Source organism: Plasmodium gonderi, assembly GCF_002157705.1.
Source record: "Plasmodium gonderi DNA, contig: Pgo-contig_23, whole genome shotgun sequence".
In the NCBI taxonomy this organism is placed as follows: domain Eukaryota; phylum Apicomplexa; class Aconoidasida; order Haemosporida; family Plasmodiidae; genus Plasmodium; species Plasmodium gonderi.
This window is the reverse complement of record NW_021628960.1, coordinates 1-21,522: the sequence shown is the minus strand read 5'-3', so window position 1 is coordinate 21,522 and position 21,522 is coordinate 1. Positions and strand designations below refer to the sequence as shown.

General features: G+C 21.0%; 2 protein-coding genes across 2 annotated transcripts; both read right to left on the bottom strand.

Annotated features, from left to right (window-relative positions):
- Window positions 1-700: 700 nt before the first annotated feature.
- Window positions 701-1,493, bottom strand: PGO_000255 (variable surface protein; the record flags this gene model as incomplete). Its single annotated transcript, XM_028690737.1, has 2 exons — window positions 701-1,201; window positions 1,461-1,493. The coding sequence occupies 2 exons, from the start codon at window positions 1,491-1,493 to the stop codon at window positions 701-703; spliced, it is 534 nt and encodes a 177-aa protein (XP_028546538.1).
- A 3,096-nt stretch (window positions 1,494-4,589) lies between these two features.
- PGO_000250 (variable surface protein) lies at window positions 4,590-7,633 on the bottom strand (the record flags this gene model as incomplete). Its single annotated transcript, XM_028690736.1, has 4 exons — window positions 4,590-4,757; window positions 4,899-6,554; window positions 6,683-7,453; window positions 7,574-7,633. The coding sequence occupies 4 exons, from the start codon at window positions 7,631-7,633 to the stop codon at window positions 4,590-4,592; spliced, it is 2,655 nt and encodes an 884-aa protein (XP_028546537.1).
- Window positions 7,634-21,522: the final 13,889 nt, after the last annotated feature.

Here is a 21,522-nt window from a genome sequence, read left to right as displayed (position 1 = left end):
GAAAATGGGAAACAGAAATGAAATTATAAAATATAAATGATTTTTAAAATAATTATTCGATTTAATTTATAAAAATCTTAAAGAATAAATTGAATTTTCCAAAAAATGCTTTAAATTTTTTCGATATACATCAATAAGGACACTTGTGGAAAGCTTGCCAAAAGTGTTCATAATAATTCTGAATTATATTTAATTCTGTCAGTTGGTTACTTTTTAAAATTGGTTATAACATTTTATAATAATAATTTTTGTTTTTACAATATTTTATTTATTTAATTTTATTTCCTTAATCTTCATGTTTATAATTATAATGATAAAATGTATTCTTATAAATGAACATATTTTGTATTTTTTAAGTTTCGTCTACACTTCTTTCTTTCTAGCATATTAATATTTGTAGTTAAACATACTTAAAATATAGACATATAATTTATTAAAGTTTATTTTTTTACAATGTTCTTTTCGTTGGTCTATCAGACGCTGCGGTAAGATATACGCAAAATGAAACTAAACAAGGTTCCATTTATTATTTATTTGAGATTTAATTTAAATTTTTTATTCATCAATTTTATGCTTCCTCTTTCTTGTTTTTATGTATATTCTTAAAAACTTTTCTTTACAATGAGCAGAATATATTACATATATCAAAGCTGTAATGATTATACTAACATTACAGATAATATTCGAACAAAAAATAATCTCATATTGAACTGTAAGCGAAATAATCTTGTCTTCTTTTAGAATTTATAAAAAAGTCTTCTAAATCATGGGATGAAAATTTGCGTGTACATCTTTTATTTACTTCGTGTTTATATTTCTTTCGTCTACTTCCCATATTGCTCATATAATATTCGGAGGGTAAGCTAATGTGGAATTGATAAATATATAACTCGTGCATAATATTACATGAATTATTTATGTAATAAAATAGAAAAACTTTTACATTATAATAACAGAAGAAAAGGGTTATTATTCCAATTATTAACAGGAGTACTGTAGAAACTCGTATATACTTGCTATTTACTATGTCAAACTCTTCTGGTGTCGTGCTAGAAGTATTATTATCATGTGCAGATAATATAATATGAAAGAAATCTAATGCATTAGAATTATCACCCCTACATCCTGCTTCAATATGATATGTTCCGAAGGGTATTTGGTCACTGACATGTGTACCACTTTCCAAATTAGACACATGTGTCTCTTAGCAGTACCATTGTGGTGGATCTGCGGGTGCAAATTTTGAACAAAGCGAGTTTCGATGCAAATAAATATAACCGATATCTATTCCTCGTGTGCTGGATGATGTGTGTTGTATCGTAGCTAATAATTGGGATTCGTAGAATCAAATAATTTGTTAGTGGTTGTTGCAATACTCTCTAATTGTTTTTTCTCACTTGCTTAATTTTGTAAAGAACTTATTTTATACAATAAGTTTTGTGGTTTGTAAGAGTTCCCACATTTAAAGTTCGTATCAGAATATCCCAAATCATCACAGCATGATTCCTTATCTAAATATTTTACATAGAGTTTACTAACGTTAGTAAGGTACTGATTATATAATTTGTGTCTACATTTCCCAAATCAGTTTTATTTTCAATATTGTTATAGTTTGGAAAATAATCATAAAATAACTTTTCTTTTTTCAAAAAATTTAAGTTATCTTCTTGAATAAATTAGGAAAGATTGAGATGCTGAAACTGTCCTCTACAAAGAGGATCCGTTACTTTATTTAATTTATGCATAAAAACCGGAGACGTATTTTATTGTACTTGGATTTCTAGACATTTTCCATACATCATTATATGACCAGTGCAAAAAATATGTAAAAACATCATTAAAACCTTGCGATTTTTTTTTATCTATAGTTTTAAAATTTCTTTCAATTTTTTGCAAAATGTACATAAATGATTCTTCCTTTTATTTTCAGGTGCTATTTCATTACACGTTATATCAAATTAAATACTTTCTACATTTTTGTTAAAATCATTTTATGCTTCATAAGACTTGAACTCCTGTAATATACTACCCTAAAAATTGAAAAAGTGTGTCAATATTAGGAGGTAGAAAAAATATTTTCTTATGATAATACAATTGCTCTTCGAATGGAATAGTAAACTCAAAAGGGTTTATATATATGTATATAATGATTTCAAAAGAAAATAAAATCATACTCAATCTTCATATTTAACTATCATTTTACTATAAGTTACATGAATTAAGTGAAGTAATTAAGACTGAAGTCGTATACACGTTAAGGCATATTATAAATTAATAAAAACTATAAATATATTGTTTAAAAGTCTATAAATATACTTTAAAATTAATGAAGCATTTTTTGACAAAAGAATTTATATACATTTCTGAATTTAATAATATTAAAGTGATGCTAATATATCAAAAAAAATTTACTAAGGAAAAAATTACATAAAATATAGGTATATTTAACAGCAAAAAAAAAAAAAAAAAATGCAATATTGTAAGGAAAAAATAAATTCCTCCAATTTTTAAGTAATATATACTCTTTTATAATCTTTTTAAAACTGTATTATATATAATTCTAATTTGAAAAGATCCATATTCCGGAAATGCTTATGTAATTTTGAGGATAATAAAAATATGGATACAGAAACACACACTTGACATTAAACTAATACTGTGTGTACATTATATTTTAGAATGCGTTATTTACAGTAATTCGCATTTATTTTTCATAAATCGGAACAAATTTTATTCCATTTTACACAATATCTTTAAGATAATATATTTTCAATGTTTTTTCAGTATTTTCGAAAATATTGTAATTGGAACAAATTTTCTTCTTTAAAGACCAAAATATAAGAGTAAATAAATCATACATCTTTATTTTACTTTGGGATAATTATTTACTGTAGAAGTTTCCATATACCTATACAAACAACAGAATCTTTCTTTTTACTTAATTTGTGAAATCGCTTTAAACACACAACTAAATACATTTTAATAAGAAATATTTACCTCTTTATTTGAATTAAGTAGAAAAATAAATGTAATAGCTTTTCCGTTTTTATAGAATTAATACAGAAAATAATACATTAAAAAAGGCGTGAAGAATTCATTTATTTTAATAGAGACATTTTTGAAAAGATTTAACACAACTGTTTTACACATAGTTTTTAATTTTACTGTTATTTCATAAAGATTAACTTATTGTCTATATTCAATTGACGTGCGACAAAAACATAAAAAATATATCATGTTGGTGGTTTTATGAATATATTCTCAAAAAATTACAGTATACTGTGGTCACGCATTATTGTTCTATTTAATATATTGGGATATGTGGAATTTTGTGAAAAAAAATGTAGAAAACAGTTCTGGCAGAATTCGATGTTTTTACACTATGCAGTAACTCATAAATTAATTGGTGTTCTTAAGAATGCATATTACAGATAAAAAACATCATAATAATTTAATAACTTTATGAAGGTGCAATAAAAACATAAACATTTTTTGCAACATATTCTTTAAATTTAGATAATTCTTTTATATGTTAACAATTTATGAAGTAATCGAAGAAAAATGAAAGAAGCACATTATATAAATTATTCACTTTTAATAAGTGCTATTAAAGCATGAAAAAGTAAATATATATATTAGATACAAATATTTTGTATTATTTTTTTTTTGATAATTTACTAGACAATGGGGAAAATATATAGTTTTATATTTATGCACATATATTAGTCATTCGTAAAGGTAAAACGCTTGTACTTTTGCTACGAATAGGATTATTCATTTCATCTATTATTAATAAAGCTAGAATTAATTTTATACAAATTAAGCATCATGTGAAAGTATATGAAAGGTCCGTTCTTATTAATTAAAGAAAACCTATACCATTTAAAATATACTTCAGACACTACATTATTATAACATGCTATTTCTATGTTAATTTAGGATGATTTACTATTTTTTTAAGTATTAATATATGTCATTTAAAATTTACAATATCATTTACTTAAAAAAAATTTATGGTTCAAATTTGTAAATAAATAATTGACAGTAAAAAAAATTTTAAAACAAAAAAAAAAAAAAGAAAAAATGCTAAAGAGTAATCATATTCAATAACGATAAATTAAAATTATCATTGCGTACATAAACAAAATATATTAAAATTTAAAGATAATCTGTCTTAAGATAGTTAAATCTGTACAAATATTTTAATGTAATACCTCTTAAAAGAGTTTATAATTCACTTTACATGAATTATTAATTTTCTTATTATACTTTGTGACTAAAATTGCCCATTTGTGAATAGGCATACTTATATATATATTTCTAGTTTTCTTATCAGCTAAAATGAAAAAATTTAAGACATAAATATGGTTATTACACTGATACATATTACTCCACAATACTTCATAATTTTTGAGGGGCTATTTTGTTTATGTCGCTTAACACCATATATTATTAAACAAAAGCTTCTTTTTTAACTACTTTTTTATCTAATTAAATTCAGTTATGCATATAAAATTTTTTTATGATAAGCGCATAATGACACTGCTGTTAAGAGTACTAAGGTATACGAGAAGGTAACGGTAAAGTTTCTACGAATTCTTGTAAACTATATTTATTCTTTTCTTTGGAGGATGTTGAGGTATATAATCTTGAAAGTAATTAGATGATTCTTCGTTAGGTTCTCTATAATGAATCTTTTTTTTTTTTCTTCTTCCACCTTTTATTCTATAACGTAACCATGATCCAAATGGAGTGAACTAATATACAAATGAATAAGGAAAAATCATTTGTAATTACATTAATTTTTCATTATGAAGAGAAATTGCTTAAAAATATTGATATAGAATATTTATATATAAGGATAAATTTTATTGTACTTTATAATACAGGAAGAATACGAAAATTGCACCCAGTGCTATAAGGATTACTACGCCTATTCGAAAAGGAAGAATTTGTAATATTAAATTTGTATATGAAGTATCAATAGGAAAAGTCTCCTCACCCATGTTTTCCGCACCATTTCCTTGCACAATATTTTTATATTTAAGGCTCGCTGATTTTATTTGATTGTTGTACCCTTTGGATCTTTTACAATACTCTTCCATTCCTTCTTTTGGTGTTCCATTTGCACAGGCTATTTCTGCTTCTTTGATGTAATTTTCTCGAGCTTTTCCTTTTACTTCTGGAAATAGTGTGTAACCAGTTTTAACTATTGATGTACCTGTAGCGTTTTGCCCAGCTATTTTTACATATGCATTAGTTAATAGAACTGCATTTACTGATTTTCCATTAATTGTTATCTCTTTACCATATAATCCCTCTTCATTGAATTGCTGTTTATACACAGGTCTTACGGGATAATGTTGGTTAATTAAGTGTGGACTATACGATGGTTGCTGGCATCTTAAGCCACTCTTTTCAAAATTAGAATGAGTAACTTCTGAGCACGTGAAATATTTAATAAACATATTTTTTTCTGAATTAGGATCAAAATTTGTCAAATTTTTAGATTCGTTATGCTTAATTAATTCTATTATTTCCTTACATTTTTCTTTAGTGCTAGATTTTAGCGCAGATAAAAGTTTTTGTGGATCATATGATTCGTCACAATGCAAAAAATAACTGGGACATAATTCTGCACCCCAGGAACAGCACTCGTCTTTGTGTCTTTTATGCAACAAACTAATATATTCAAGATATGGAATGTATTTATCATTTTGCATATTTTCACAATTAATTTTTTTTTTAATTTCTTCATGATTTTTAAAATATTCATATAAATGTTTCATCTCTCTACATTCATGGATTTTACAATTGTAATTGAGAAAACAAGGCTTAAACTTAGTTAATTCATCAGAGTTAACAAACATAAATGGTCTTTTGTTTACTTGTTTTGTATCAGAACTACCTGTTTGTGAGTCTCTTGTTGAACTATCTGTATGTCTACCTGCACTTCTTTCTACATCTCCTTTTGCATCTCGTTCTGTGTCTCCTTTTGCTTTAGTCCCATTATGGTCATCACTTTTTTTTTCTGGAAATTTTCTAAAGTAAGGCAGTGTATGAGTTCCATTATTGTCTGATAATACTTCATTTTGAGAAGTAATATCTGCATTCTGCTCCCCTATTTTTGCTTTATTTTCCCTTGGAGGAGATTGTTTAACTATATGTTGATAGTTTTTATCAAAATCTTCATTAATTAAATAATTATTAATTTTAATATTAGCATCAAAAAGATTAGAAACTTCAGGTATGTCCAAAATATATTCATTTTTATTTTCATATAACTCAATGATTTTATCATATATCCAAAAATTTAAATAAGTACATCTATCCCTATGATTTTCTTCATTCAATTTATCAATTATTGATAATTCATTTATATTCCGCACCATTTTTTCACAAATAGTTTTAATATCTTTATTTAAGCTATCACAATACGTATAATTATAATTTTTACTATTAATACCAGAATCACCTTTTCTAAATTCCTTAGAGACTTCCTTGCTTAATGCTTCATATATTTGGGAAGGAGGTAACTCTCTGACAACATTTTCCTAAGGAAAAAAACATATTGTTGTATAAATCATAAATTTTAAGAATAATATTTTATTATAATGCAAGAAATATGAGATGATACATTAATGCATTACTAAAAAGTGTATTAATAAATAAAATAACGAACATAATCACTTTTTATTTTGGCGGTGTATACTTCATAACCCGGTGATATATTTTGTCTTGTGTAACTTTCTTCATTATTTCCCTGCAATGGGTTTGAGTTTTCTGTACTTTTTGGTTTTTCAAAATATGAACTATACGTGTTACACTTTGTTTTTAATAAGGATAATGTATTTTCATCATTAAATTTTTTTCTAAAAAGTACTAATTCATTTTCATATCTATTCAATAATCCACGTTTTCTTTGTTGTTCTTCTTCTTTTTCTAATTTATGATATAAACTGAACATATTTGCAATATATTCACAAGAAGATGCTTCTATAATTTTTTCTTCTGTTGATTGTACATTTATTATGTAATTGTAATATTCTAAAAAATCATATAATAATTTCTTATATTTTAATACGTCTGTAGAAGTGAATATTTTAATATTATCTTTACATATACATTTATCATTAGATCCAGAGCTATATTTACACAAGATTTCCTTTAATCTATTGTAAATCCAAGAAACATCAGAAAATTTTAGGTCCTTTTTTTTTTCTATCTTATCATACAACCAATAATTAACATAATCACAGCATTTACCTTTGTGTTGTTCTGATGATGAACAAATTGTATTCCATTGTTTAAATATGTGCTCAATACGGTAACAAAGATCACGTAACTTTTCATTTTCCGGTTTATTACATATTTCAGAAATAGGGCCATTTTTTGCTTGTCCATCTAATGAGGAATAGAATTTATATAATTCTGATTTCTTCAGGGTTAGACTCTACGAATAAAAATAATTTTATAGTTATTTATGTATTTATTTCACACCCAAATTGTTGTTATTATGAGGAAAAAATAATTTGTCAAAATAAAAATCTAAAAAATTTCATATTTGTAATACCTTAGAACATACCTGTTCTACAAATTCATCAAAGTTAAAAGTTACATCATTTTTACTCATTTTTATTAAATGACAAGTAATTTTTTTTATAATTATCAATGGGAAAAAGCGAGAAGAATCGATTGATGGATCATATTGTATTTTTTTTTAAATTAAGATAAAAATAAATGTGTCAATTTTCTGGTTTTATATTTACACCATATTAATATGTTACATATTGTAATAAGTATTTATATTTACAAAAAAAGTACGATAGAGATGCTTTTTTAATAATATGAATTAACGAATGGTATATTGTAGTATATTATAAAAAAATTTAGATATATGCACATATGCTTTTTATTTTTATCATAAACCTTTATGATATAGAGAATGAATTTCTTAAAACATATGCAGATTATGTAAATTGGGTTATCATTTTTTTTAACAATTGTTTTTCCTAGAACGATAACGTTTATTGTTATGCTTATCATGGTTGTAGGAGAGATAATGAAAAATTTTTCCTTCTTTTTATATACACAATAATTCAGCTTCTATAGATAATAATAAATTTTACAATTTCTCTTTATTTTCATTAACACTGCATAGGATCATATTAGTACTAATTTTGAAATAAGGAGAAATCTAGACTATTTAAAACGTATAAATAATATTTTTTATTAAAAAATAATATGATATATGAAATATATGTTGTTTAACTTAAATGATAAAGCAGTTTAAATTGAAAATTAATTATAGTGTTAATTTTATACTTTTATAAATGTGTCTTATATTTTTTAATAAATGGTAAGCACATTATATATTGTTTTAATATAGGGGGAGAATATTGCTTTTTTTTTTTTTTTTTTTTAAAGAACACTGAACCCGTAAGATAAATAAAAACACATATTATATTTAAATATATAAAAAATAATTAAGACAATGAAATGTTACAAAATATTTTTAAAAGAAAAAAATCAAAATAAAATATTAAAAAGAATCATTTAAATTAGATAATTGAAAAATAATAAAAATAATTATAAGAAAATTTCTAAACACTTAAAATGGAAATAAAAATAAAATTAACTTCTATACATATTGTTCTTATATATTAAGCATTTAATTATTTGTTATTATTTATAATACATATATTACTCTTTTAGCTAATGAAACAATAACAACAGGCTACATCCTGATCATTTGATTCATACCTTTCCTTTATGAACAGATCTTTGTAAATAATGACGACATAATTCAAGAATTAAATTAAGTATATATTAATTTTTATTTCCATTTTATTCAAAATATTATATTTAAAATGTCTTGAAAATGTTATATAATAATAGCCGAGTGATTTTTTTTTTTCCTTGAAACATATTTAAATATTTTTATCGATGATTTAAATAAATTAAAATAAGTACACAATATAGCACTATAAAATAGAAAATTACATCGTACCATTAATTAATTTAGAATGAATTTCTTATTTTACATATTCTGTGCAAAAAATATAATAAACTCATCAAACAATACATTTTTTTTTTCGTAGTGATATTTATCATTTCAGTGTTTTTATATACGAAAAATAAATGCAATTAAAAAATTAACGCAATCTCAATTTATTTTTTCCTCCTTTAATTATTTATTTGTTTCATTTACTAGCATATTTATTCACTCCTCCATTTAGAAATATATAAAGGAATAGTGAATATTAATGATAATATACGCTACCATGACAATTAAAGTATTATTTACAATAAAAAAAATGCTTTTTATTTTAATTTTCTCTAATATATATTAAAATACGCATATATTTGCAATAATTTTCCTAAGAAAATTTACATACACCCTATATTTAACGTAATATATTAAATTAGGTACTCCTATATATTTATAAAATTTTATTTTATATTATTTAAGCTTCACAATAATGTGCTAATCTAAGCAGCAGTATAGGACCGAATAAAATGTCTGCGTCTTGTGCTTTATAACACTTTTAATAGTTTTTTAACAAATCCATAACAAGACTTAAATCAGTCATATTTATTATTATTATTTTTTTTCTCGGTATTATAATTGGACAAGTGTATTTACAGAGTAGTAATTAAATAAAACATATAGTTATATATATTATACCATAGGATGTATATATATAAGTATAATATATAGAATAAAAAATGTGTTACATTAATATTTTCCTAAGTTTGTTTACTATAGTAATGGCTAATAGTTTACATATGTTATATTATTTTTAAATAATTCACATCACTTCACAAAATTATTCTAGTACTATGATATTCAGTGGGGATTTTTATTTATATTAGCATTTTCAGTGAATTTGGCATTATGGAATAATAGGAAAATTATTGGTAACTGATAATATTTATTTATAAAAAAACAAAATTTCAAACTGAACACTCATTAAATATAATAATAATAAATTATTTCTTATAGTAAATGCGTACTGTGATATATTTGTTACATTACACTTTGTAAGCAATTTTCAAGGGTTATTTGCTCCATTATTGTTGTTACATTATCACTATTAAGCTAATCTTTATTGCGAATATCGGACAATGATAAAATGAGAAATTTGCACAGTATATTTAATGTTGATTATATAGTATAAGCATACTCGCAATAATATTTATAATTTTTATCATTGTGAAATAAATTAGTTTCATGTTGATAGAATTACATGTTAAGTGATAAAGAAAAAATGTTCAAACCAGGAAATGATTATCACTAAAAAATATAGTTATTAATATGATAAATTGATTGTTTTATAGTATATATATACATAGAAGAAATGCCCCCAAACAAATAAGTCTTTTATTTCAAGAAGGCTTTTATACGTTCATAATTATTTTTTTTCTATTATAATGCATTAATAAAATTCTCTATTAATTATTCATATTATAGACTCTGAACCATGTTTACTTATCTAGGTGCTTATGGAATTTTGCTTATCATATAGTCATGTGAATATAAAATTATTTTTCCCTTGGCTTTATATGTAAAAGAACTGAGTAATTGTAACATTGTTTTCCTTTGAACATATTTATATCATTATATATATATATATATAAATAGTAGCATAGATCTGTTTGAAGACAAATATAGCATATTTATAATGCTATGTATTGTAGAAAATAAGCTTTAAAGATATTTATATTTTTTATACAAACAAGATATGTTGACAAACGAAAAATAATACAAAATTTTTTTTTTTTGGGATAACAGATTATTATAAATTAAATTACTTTTTGAGTACATAAATGTGAGCATATTAATTGTAATGTGTGATGTTCGTTCTATATTTGTGTAGTAGTATGGTATACAAATAACACTTAATTCGCTAATGTAAACTTAATTCTGCATTTTTTATGTTCATGGACAATATTTTTTGAGACACTGTTTAATAATAAAAAAATGTAACATTAGAGTTTGTAAAAACAGAGAAATCAAAATAGCAATATTATGAATATATCCTTGCATTATGGTTCTCCCATAGTACACTGATAAACATATATTAAATTTCAAAAAATATATATTTTATTTAATGTATATTCATTTATAATAAGTCTATATAATGCTATTTGAGTTATACTTTTCCTAATAAAAATGAATACAGTTAAATGAACATAAGAACATTCAACACAATATTTAGACAATAAAGTGGATGGATTATAAATATTCTTTTTAGTATTATATAAGTACAACATAAAAAAATACACTTTTTCAATATAAAATAAATAGCATATGCCATTTTTTCATAAAACAAATTTAACTATAAAATATTTTTATTAGTTCAAAGTACTAATTAAAATATACATATACATTGAATTGTAAACTCCACGCGGAATAAACATAAATAAAAACCATATATTGAATAAAAATATAAAATATACAAAAATAAATTGTATATAATCATTTTCTTTAATATATGTTGAAATTTTATATATGTATATGAAAATATTTTTAATATGTGGAAATTACATTTGATAATGTATGCAATGTTAAAATAAGCTTATTCTCAAAAAAACACACCATAATGATTCATATATATTAAGTTTAAATATTAAAATATCATAAAATAACAATTTTAAATGCAGTAGGAGAATAATAGAGTATATAATAAAATCATAGATATATATCGTTACGAAATTTTACTATTTTATTTATATTTTTCCACTTAAGTTGTTGAAAATTAAATATTTAATTGCGATATTTTGTGATTAAATAATATTCCTAGTGTGTATTATAATTTAGAATAAAACATATTAATATTAAAATAAAGAAAAAAATTATTAATTATATTCGTTTAAAAATATTTATAGATCACACTGTACCCATTTTAAGGGTTTTAAAGAGAACACAAAAGGTTCCAAATAAATCAAATGTTAGTAACGCTGGTTCGAGAATTTGAAATGTTTATGAAAATGAACAAGGAAAAAACATTAAAGCTGGTTCTACTAGAAAAATTATTAAATGTGTATTGATCAATTGTGTAACTGGTGTTACTACCTTTTTTGTCTATTTTAGTAGTATTATTTTGTCTATGCTTTTCTAAATTAGTTACATAATTAAATACAGAGTAAATTTTTTCATAATGCTGGTCTATTCTTTTAAAAATATCAGCTTACTTCTTCTATGACGTTTTTTTCTATATACGTTTTCACTTTATAAATATTAATTGTGTATATTAAAGTATACACTTTTTTGTGACTGTACATATTTGTTTTCCATGCTCATATATTATTAATAATATTTTATTTCATAAATAACATGTATCTTGTATTTTATGTATCTTATTAAATGATTTTCTATAGTTATGTTAAAAAAAAAAAAGCCATAATTATTTTTAAGAAAACATAATATAGTTAATTTGAAAAAAGAATTCACATAAAATATGTGAAAAAATAGTAATGTGTGTATATATTTATTACAATTTTCCATATACCATTGTGAAAATAATAGGAAACTCACGATAAGATCGTAAATTTCAAAATTTTAATTAATAATAGGAATTTACTATATTTTTTGATGGATAATTGTGCATTATGGAAAGAATATTTTTTCTAGGAGAAACATTAAATGTTTTTATCTAGCTTCATTGATGTTACATATTTTTGATATTATTATGTTAAGCTTTTATGATTTAATATTTTTTCATAATAATGTCATATTTTGTATGAATGCATTATGCGACGATAAATCTTATAAATGCAAAAGATTAGATTTTTTTAATAGGGTTTAAAAATTATTTGTTATAAAGTATCAAATATAAAACAAAATGTATATATTGATATAATTTGCAATAAATTATAAAAAATATACGCTTAATTGGGGAAATATTAATTTATTTATTATTAATTTTTTTTTAGGAAAAAGTATTAACAATAATTATACACTTTATTTTTATAAATCATTATTATATTTATCACACAGAATATATAAACATGAATATTCCTAAAATTTTTACACATATCTATTATTAAAGTGATCTTTATTTTTAATCTGGAAATTTTTTCATTTATATAAGTAAATTACAATTTATAATATATTTTTAATAATTTATTAATTATATTAACAAGGATAATAAAAGTAAAAAGAATAAAATAATGATTCTTTAGTTATTAGATTTGTTAATATACTTGGGTTTCAATATTTCGTTACTGTTACATAGAAAATTGCAAAATGTTATTGAAATAAATTGTTTTAGTTTATATAAATATCATCATTTTTTTACAAGTATATGTGAAAATAATTAACTATTATGTAGCTTTGGATATGATTTTTATAGGCTTAATAATTTATTATTATTTAAGTAACTACATATATATTTGTATTTATGTGTGCATTAGGCATAGTTTTATTGGATGACAAGTATAAACTTCTGTTTTATATGAACTCACTTTGTATAGTTTCAATGAATATATAAGAATTATCAATGTAATTTGTACATTATTTTTGCTGCCTTTTCACATGTTTAATATTTTATCATTTGTTTTTTCAAATAATATAATTGATTAGCTGAATATTAACAACATTTATTATGAAATGTAAATTTTATAATATAAAGATTATATATATTTTTTTATTCAGGATTATTCAAGAATAAATTACATTATAAAAAAGTATTCGATATATATATTTTTTCTTAGACATAGTATTATATCAATTAATAATATATTTTCTCCATATAATAAATGAAATATGTTTTGGATATCAACTAAAATAATACACACAATACAATTCACATTTCATATATTATAAATAAAAGTAATAAAAGTATTGCTATTCAGTAGTGTGTTTTAACATCTATTATTATCTAAATATTCATTTCTCCATTAAATCTTGTACTTAATTTAAGGTGGAGAATGAAAAACATAGTTTGCAACTAATAAATGTTTCATGTGAAAAAAGTAATATTTTACACAAAATACATTTTATATATTTAATATACTTTTTAATAAAAATTATTTTTATATATCAATTACGTTAAATGAAATATGTATTATTTTATATAATTCAGCATTTGTATATTTTATAAGTACAGTAAATCTTGTGGAATTTTTACGAGATCCAATTAGCATAATTTTCATGTTTCAGTGTGTAAATTATCCTGAAAAAACATGTTTACTATCTCGTGCTTATTATAATTATTACAAATTAGTGAAACCACTATATGAATGACATGTTTTATATTTATTTTGTTATTTTTATAGTAAAAAACCCTGATATATATTCTTTAAGTAGTATTTTAATAATGGATCTGCTTAATTCATTATATATATTATGCATTTATTGTACAAATTAAGTATCGCATTTTTATTCAATGTATATAGTAATAAAATTAAAATATTAAAATTTCAAAGTAAAAATTTTTTACAAACATTTTATATATTTTTTTACTTAATGAAAAATTATTAAAAAAATTCATATAAAGCATTATATTATAAAATTATATCCACGTTATCTAAAGAGTATATCAATGATATATATAATAATTAAGTTATTCATAGAAAAGCGAAATATTATAGCTATACCTTTAATCATTAACTTCCTCAATAAAATTATGTATGGCACATGGTGTTTACTATTGTAAATATATTTCAATTATAAGTTATATAATTAAGCTTCATATTACATTCTATGATAATATTGTATCATTTACTTGTTTGTTTTTAAAACTTATAAAACTTGAAATGATATATATAGAATGTATTTTGAATCTCATTGAAATTGGAATATGATTTATTTTTTACCCTTTTCTGATGCTCCTATGATCAACACCGTGTGAATTATTAAATCCAATAAATAGTGGTACAGTTTAGTGATATTTAAAACACATTGAATGATATGAAGCATCTTACGATGATTTACACATATAATAGCCAATCAAAATATGTGTTCATTTTATGGGTCTCGAAAATATTTGGTAAAATAAAGAATAACAGAAACATTGTTCTCATAAACATGTGTATACTTTAGTATATATATGTATTGTTTTGAAGTTGATCTATTTGTATATTAACTTTTGAATATTATATAGTGTATATTTTTATTATTTCCTTTTCCTGCACATTTATACAAGCACATAAATTTTTTCCTTCAATAATTAAATCAATATATAATTTATTTTTACATCCTCATAATGTATATAACATTTGTAAAAACATTTATCATGTTGAGACTATTTAGAATAAATGTTCTTATATGAAATTTTTTTTTATTATAGTAGTTGTGAATAAATTGAACTACTAAATTTGATCTATCCACATAATCTTTGTTTTGATAAAAATAATCAAAAAAAATTTAATTATGAGTAATATGAGTTAAATATTTCTCCCTTAATGATATAAATGTAGGTATGCCTATTATATTTATTCACACGCTTAACAAAATATGTAACTAAAATTATTATGAGACAAAAAAAATGAACAACTTGGAAAAATATGTACATCTATGAATAAAAATGTATACTATATAAAATTTATATGATATTATAAAATATTTATATTTACTTAATTAGGTAATTTTAAACAAATTCTTCATTTTTGAATTAGTTATATGTATTTATGCTTCCATATATTATTAATTTATAAATAATGCATGAAGAAAAATTCTTATATTAATATAAAACATTTATTTTCTAATCTCGAGGTGAATAATTACTTTATATAAATATATATTCTATATAGTTATTGTTTCCTATGAATAAAAAGTTTTATATTTGTTTATCTACTATTTTCATTATTTTGATATTTGAAGTTTCATTCTATTAATGTTTTTTTAAATTTAGTTTCACATATAATACTAAGTTTTACTTAATATATAATTCTATATTCGTGTATTGGAACACCATGAGACATATTTATAGTCTACATAAAACAGCAAAAATTATAGTTGAGCTTGCAATTGTTCTATTAAATGTGATATATTTTGAATAAATATTTATTGCTGCATAAATTACTTAATTTTAAAAAACATATCTATGCAGTATAGTAATTATATAATTTATATAAATATATGATGTAACATGGTGTTATTAATTAATATAATAATATAAATTTATAATAATTATGATTTATTTCGAATAATTATATTATATGAAAATTTTGATCTATTTATTTATTCGTTAAAACTCTATCTATATGTTCTCTACATAATTATATTTTATACTTTATATAATATTTATAATTATAATAATTGATACAGGAATATCTATGGTAATATATTTTTTTGTATTATTTATATGCACCTCCTTAAAATATTATATGGTTATATTAAAATGTTCTATTGTTATTTAATCATTACTTTTGTTAGTAATAAAATATCAATATTTTAGAGTATAGTTATTCAAATTTCTCAATTTATATATATTTTGTGTTATACTAAGTTTTATTTTGTTAAATTTTATTTCACAATAAGATTATTTATTTTTATATACATTATTTTATTTCTTTCATGTTTTAGGTAATATATATAATTATTAATTTTTTACAAATATTGCATAATAAACATTGTTATTATATTCAATTTGAATATATCTATTCAATTATAGCATTTAATAATTGATATTTAATATTTATTAACTTCTTATGCTTCTTTATAATATATATAGTGCTTGTTCTTTTCTTAGTAGCATTTAAAAATTGGATACTCATTTATTATCTTAATTTAAAGAAAAACTATTATTTATTTATTGTAATTTTTATCATTAAATTAAAAAATTCCGTTCTTATAATTATTATTTTTTATAATTATATGTACATTATTAATCTTTGTATTTTATTTCTTAAAAAAAAGGATTATGAATTAATATTTGGCATTATATATTTATTAGTAGTATTTTAAAGCGTTATAAGGTAATTGAGAACTATTATTTATTAATTATTCATATTCATATTTAAAAGAATCCAATATATTCAGTTCCCTTTTAGATTTATTGTTACATAGTTCCTTTAATTTCCTTATACTTGATTGTAAATATAAACGACATGGTGTATACTTATAATAAAATAATAATATTCGATATTTGTGTATAATTTAATTTTTTATTTAATTTTTTTTGATAATGTATAATATAAATTTTAATATAAAATGTATTTCTAAAATATTGTATATTATTAACCTTGTACAATATAAATGTAATTAATGGTATTGTAAGTGTAATAATAAATATAATTAAAAATACCTTCTTTTCACTTACCACGGACGAGGAGTATAACTGTTCTGAGATATCGAATGTGGGAGATAAATGTTCTGATATATCAAAGTAGTGAATATCTTTGTAAAAATATGATTTATATTCAATTTTTATTTTATTGAGGACTTCATTTGAACTATTATTTTGCCTTATTTTACATTTTTGTAAAAACTCTATATATATTCTTAAACATTGAGTAACGTTATCGCACATATTTCTATAAATTTTTAAATCTTAAAGATTATTATATAGAGAATTCAGATAATTCAATACTTGAATCACTTCTTCATTTAGGTCATTTATATTAGGTTAATATTTATCCAGATCACTTTTCTTATATTCAGAGTACACTTCTATCATTTTTTCGTAACAATTTTTTTCACCTTCACAATATTTTGGTGAATTTATTATTTCACTTTTTAGTACGTAATTAAAAAATATACAATATGGTTTTATAAGAGTTGGTGTTTTATCCTTTACATGCTGTAAGTAGTTACTAAAGTAAACACAATTATAAAGAAAAAAGTCATCCGACATTCCTATTTTGTTCATGATATGAATGAATACATTATAAAATTCATTTTCAGGAACAGATTTAATTTTTCTTTCAATATCAATGAAGTCATTTATACATGTAGGAAATATATCTTTAAAATCGAACTAAAAACAAATAAAATGATTTAAAAAAAAATTTAAAAAAATGTTTTAAAAAAAACAAATGTCATTTGGATTTTGAAAAGAATGATATTATAAATGATATAAAATAAATTATAATACACATAACAAATATAAACATACATTTTTGCTATCATTCATGGACCTCCTCATTATATTATGTATATTTGAATTTGTAAGAATAAATAAATTTTATTATTTACTATATTTTTTTTGTGTTGAATTATATTAATAATTGTTAGATTAATGCTGTATATATTAAATCATATAATTTTCAGTGTTTTACAAAATTATTGTAATTTATATTTTTATTAAGATATTCTGTTATATTAAAATATGATATATCACTCCTTGTAAATAATAAAAACATTTTTTTATATTTTTCCATAGTATAAGAATTAAATTTACTCTATGAAACTTAATAACAAATTTGAATAATAAACAATATATTTATAGTAAAGAAATATAACACTAACAAAATAATGGATTACTATATATAAGTAAATAAATGCATATATATTCATATAATCTATATATATATATAAACTTTTGTTCTTATATATTTTATTTATCTTATCCATTTGATAATAATGGACATAATTTACCTATGTATTCATACATATATATAGAGATTGATATATAGTTTAATTGTAATATATAGGATGAGTTTTTTAGGATTATATTAAATATTTTCTTCTTAGGAATTATGTATTTGTGTTTAGTAATTTCCTTATTGTTATATAACAAATAACAGATTATTTTTAATATAATATATATTATTTTACTTTGTTTTTATTTATAATACATGTTAAATGCTCAAAATGCACATGCATCACATGGGATATAATTTGATCCAATGGAACAACCATTCATAGAAATATAATTATACATATATTTTAAAATTTTTTATATATATTAGATGTTTTCTCATTTGATAAGTATGTATATGAAAGAAATAAAATAATAATTTTGTTATCATGCATATAAATATGTTGTTTTAATGGTAATTATGAGATATTTAATTTATAAGAAAAAACATTTTATAATTATAATATTTTTGTATACATTGATTAAATGGATATATATATTTAAGTAAATAGGAACAATACATTAATGAAACATTAATTTTAGGATCTAAAAATTGTTCTTTTCATGTAATTATATAGAAATACCTCTTATTTTTTTTTTCCTTAATTCTATGTATTTATATTATATAAATAAGAATTATATTATAAAATTATGTTCAATATAAATATATTAACATGTATTATGTAGCTTCCTACAATATATATTTACCATTTTATAAATTAAAATTTATAATTTTGTAAAATTGTGATTGATATTCGTCTATAATATAGGGCATATTATTTTTATGCTTATTTTATTATTTTTTTTTCAACAGATTCATTAATTTACAAAAGATCACCTGTAATTTATAAAAATAATATATACATAATATGTCAAATAACGGTATTTTATTGTAATTCGTACTTTATTCTCATTGAAATTTGTTTTGTTTGAACGAATTACACATTAATTAATATATTTTTTAAAGGAAATTATATAATACTTTAGTTAAATTATTGAAAATTCTTTTTTATTTACGCAAATTTATACATTTTAAAAAGTGTAACTAATTAATCAAAATCGTTTCTCTGATAGGATTTTGAAATTATATATAACTTATAAGGATTTCATAAACACACGTAATGCTATAAATAAATGCATTAATAATATTTAATATTTCACGTTTATATAAATAAAAATATTTTATAATATTAGTTATAAAATGACAGACTAATTATTTTTATTTATATATATATATAAATAGTAATTTATATACACCTATTAGGCAAATAATATTGCATTAAATTTATGATTCCTTTTTCCCTTTCAATTTTGAAAAATATTTAACTACTACATATGATTTTTCATAATTTTTGATACACATATATTTTTTTTAATTTAATGATATAATGAAAAAATACTTATAAAGTAATTTTGTATTACATTTAGGCTACTGTCCATATTTTTTAAGACAAAGTAGTTATAAATGTACAAATAATTATCATGTTAGAAATATAGAAGAACTATAAGTATCAATAAGCGTGTAATATTAAATGAGAATAATATACTACAAGAGATGAAGTATATGCACCCTAAAATTATTAAACAATAGGAAATCATACGAGTTTCATATCACTATCTTTGTGCTTTCTAATAATTGCTTTGATTGAGTTCTCCTGTACATACTATACATTACATCATGTACATATGTACAACTGTAATGATTGGCATGTCAATTAAATAATATTATAAATAAACAAAAATAAGACGAGTCCATAAAAATGGTGAAAGTATTTAAATAAACAAGAATAATTTATAACATATATTAATTTTGAACAAAAAAACTTATATATTGAAGATACAAGAATATTCTATGGTAAGTTTAATAAATAATTCAAAATACCCTTTAACAAAATGTATATGGGGTTTAAAAGAATTTTATATTATTTATGATATATTATTATAAAAATAAACGATAAAATATTAATATATTAGGGTTTTTATTCTACAAATACATACTATTTCTAATCTGCAGGAGTAGTATATATCAATTAAAAATTATTTCAGAAACAAGAAAATGTATTTATTTATTAGCTTATATTAAAATTAATTTCTAGTCAGAATATGTTATCAATTCACGTAATATAGATGTTTTTATTTATATTTATAAAATGTTTTGCCAAATAAATAGTATGAATTGCTAATGGGGAAAAATTACTTATGTAGATTATAATGAAAAAATGTAATAAAACACAATTTTAAGCACTGGTAAAAATGAAATATTTTTTCATATCATTGTTCTACTTAATTTAATTTATATTTATTCTTTTAGATTATTTTTTTTATTAAATATATTCTTTATAAAAACATCTCTATTCTCATTTATGCTTATTTTTAATTTATTTTACCTTTTCATTTATATGTATTGTAGTAATGCTTATTTTATCCTGAAAATTCTTTCATTGAATTGTACACTTAACATAAACTTCTAATTAATTTAGGATTTAGGTTTTAGTGTTCAGGATTAGGGTTTAAATGTTTCGCATTACAATATTTTGTTTTGAATATTTATATATTTACAAATATAATTATGCCAATGAGCTTACTGTTAACTTTCGAAATTGATTAATTTTAGTTTTTATAATTATTCAACATTATTATATACCTACAGAGATGGAATGCTTTAAAATTGTAAGAACAGGGAAATTAGTATGTGTTATCTCATTATAGGATAAACATTGAAAAATGGGTGGAAAATATTTAAATACTATAAGATTGACTATATCGAATTTAGTATATCTGGCAATTTAGAAGTTAATATAATGAACTGAAAGAAAAAATGTATATATTTTTTTCATAAAATATATATTTGTTCGGGTAAATTATTCTTATTTTTTATTTTATTTAATTTTTCATAAGGTAATCCCGTAATATGTATAAATTTGTAGAGAATATACATTTTTTATGAATGCCCACAAATTATACTTAATCTCTATACAATAAAGATATATTT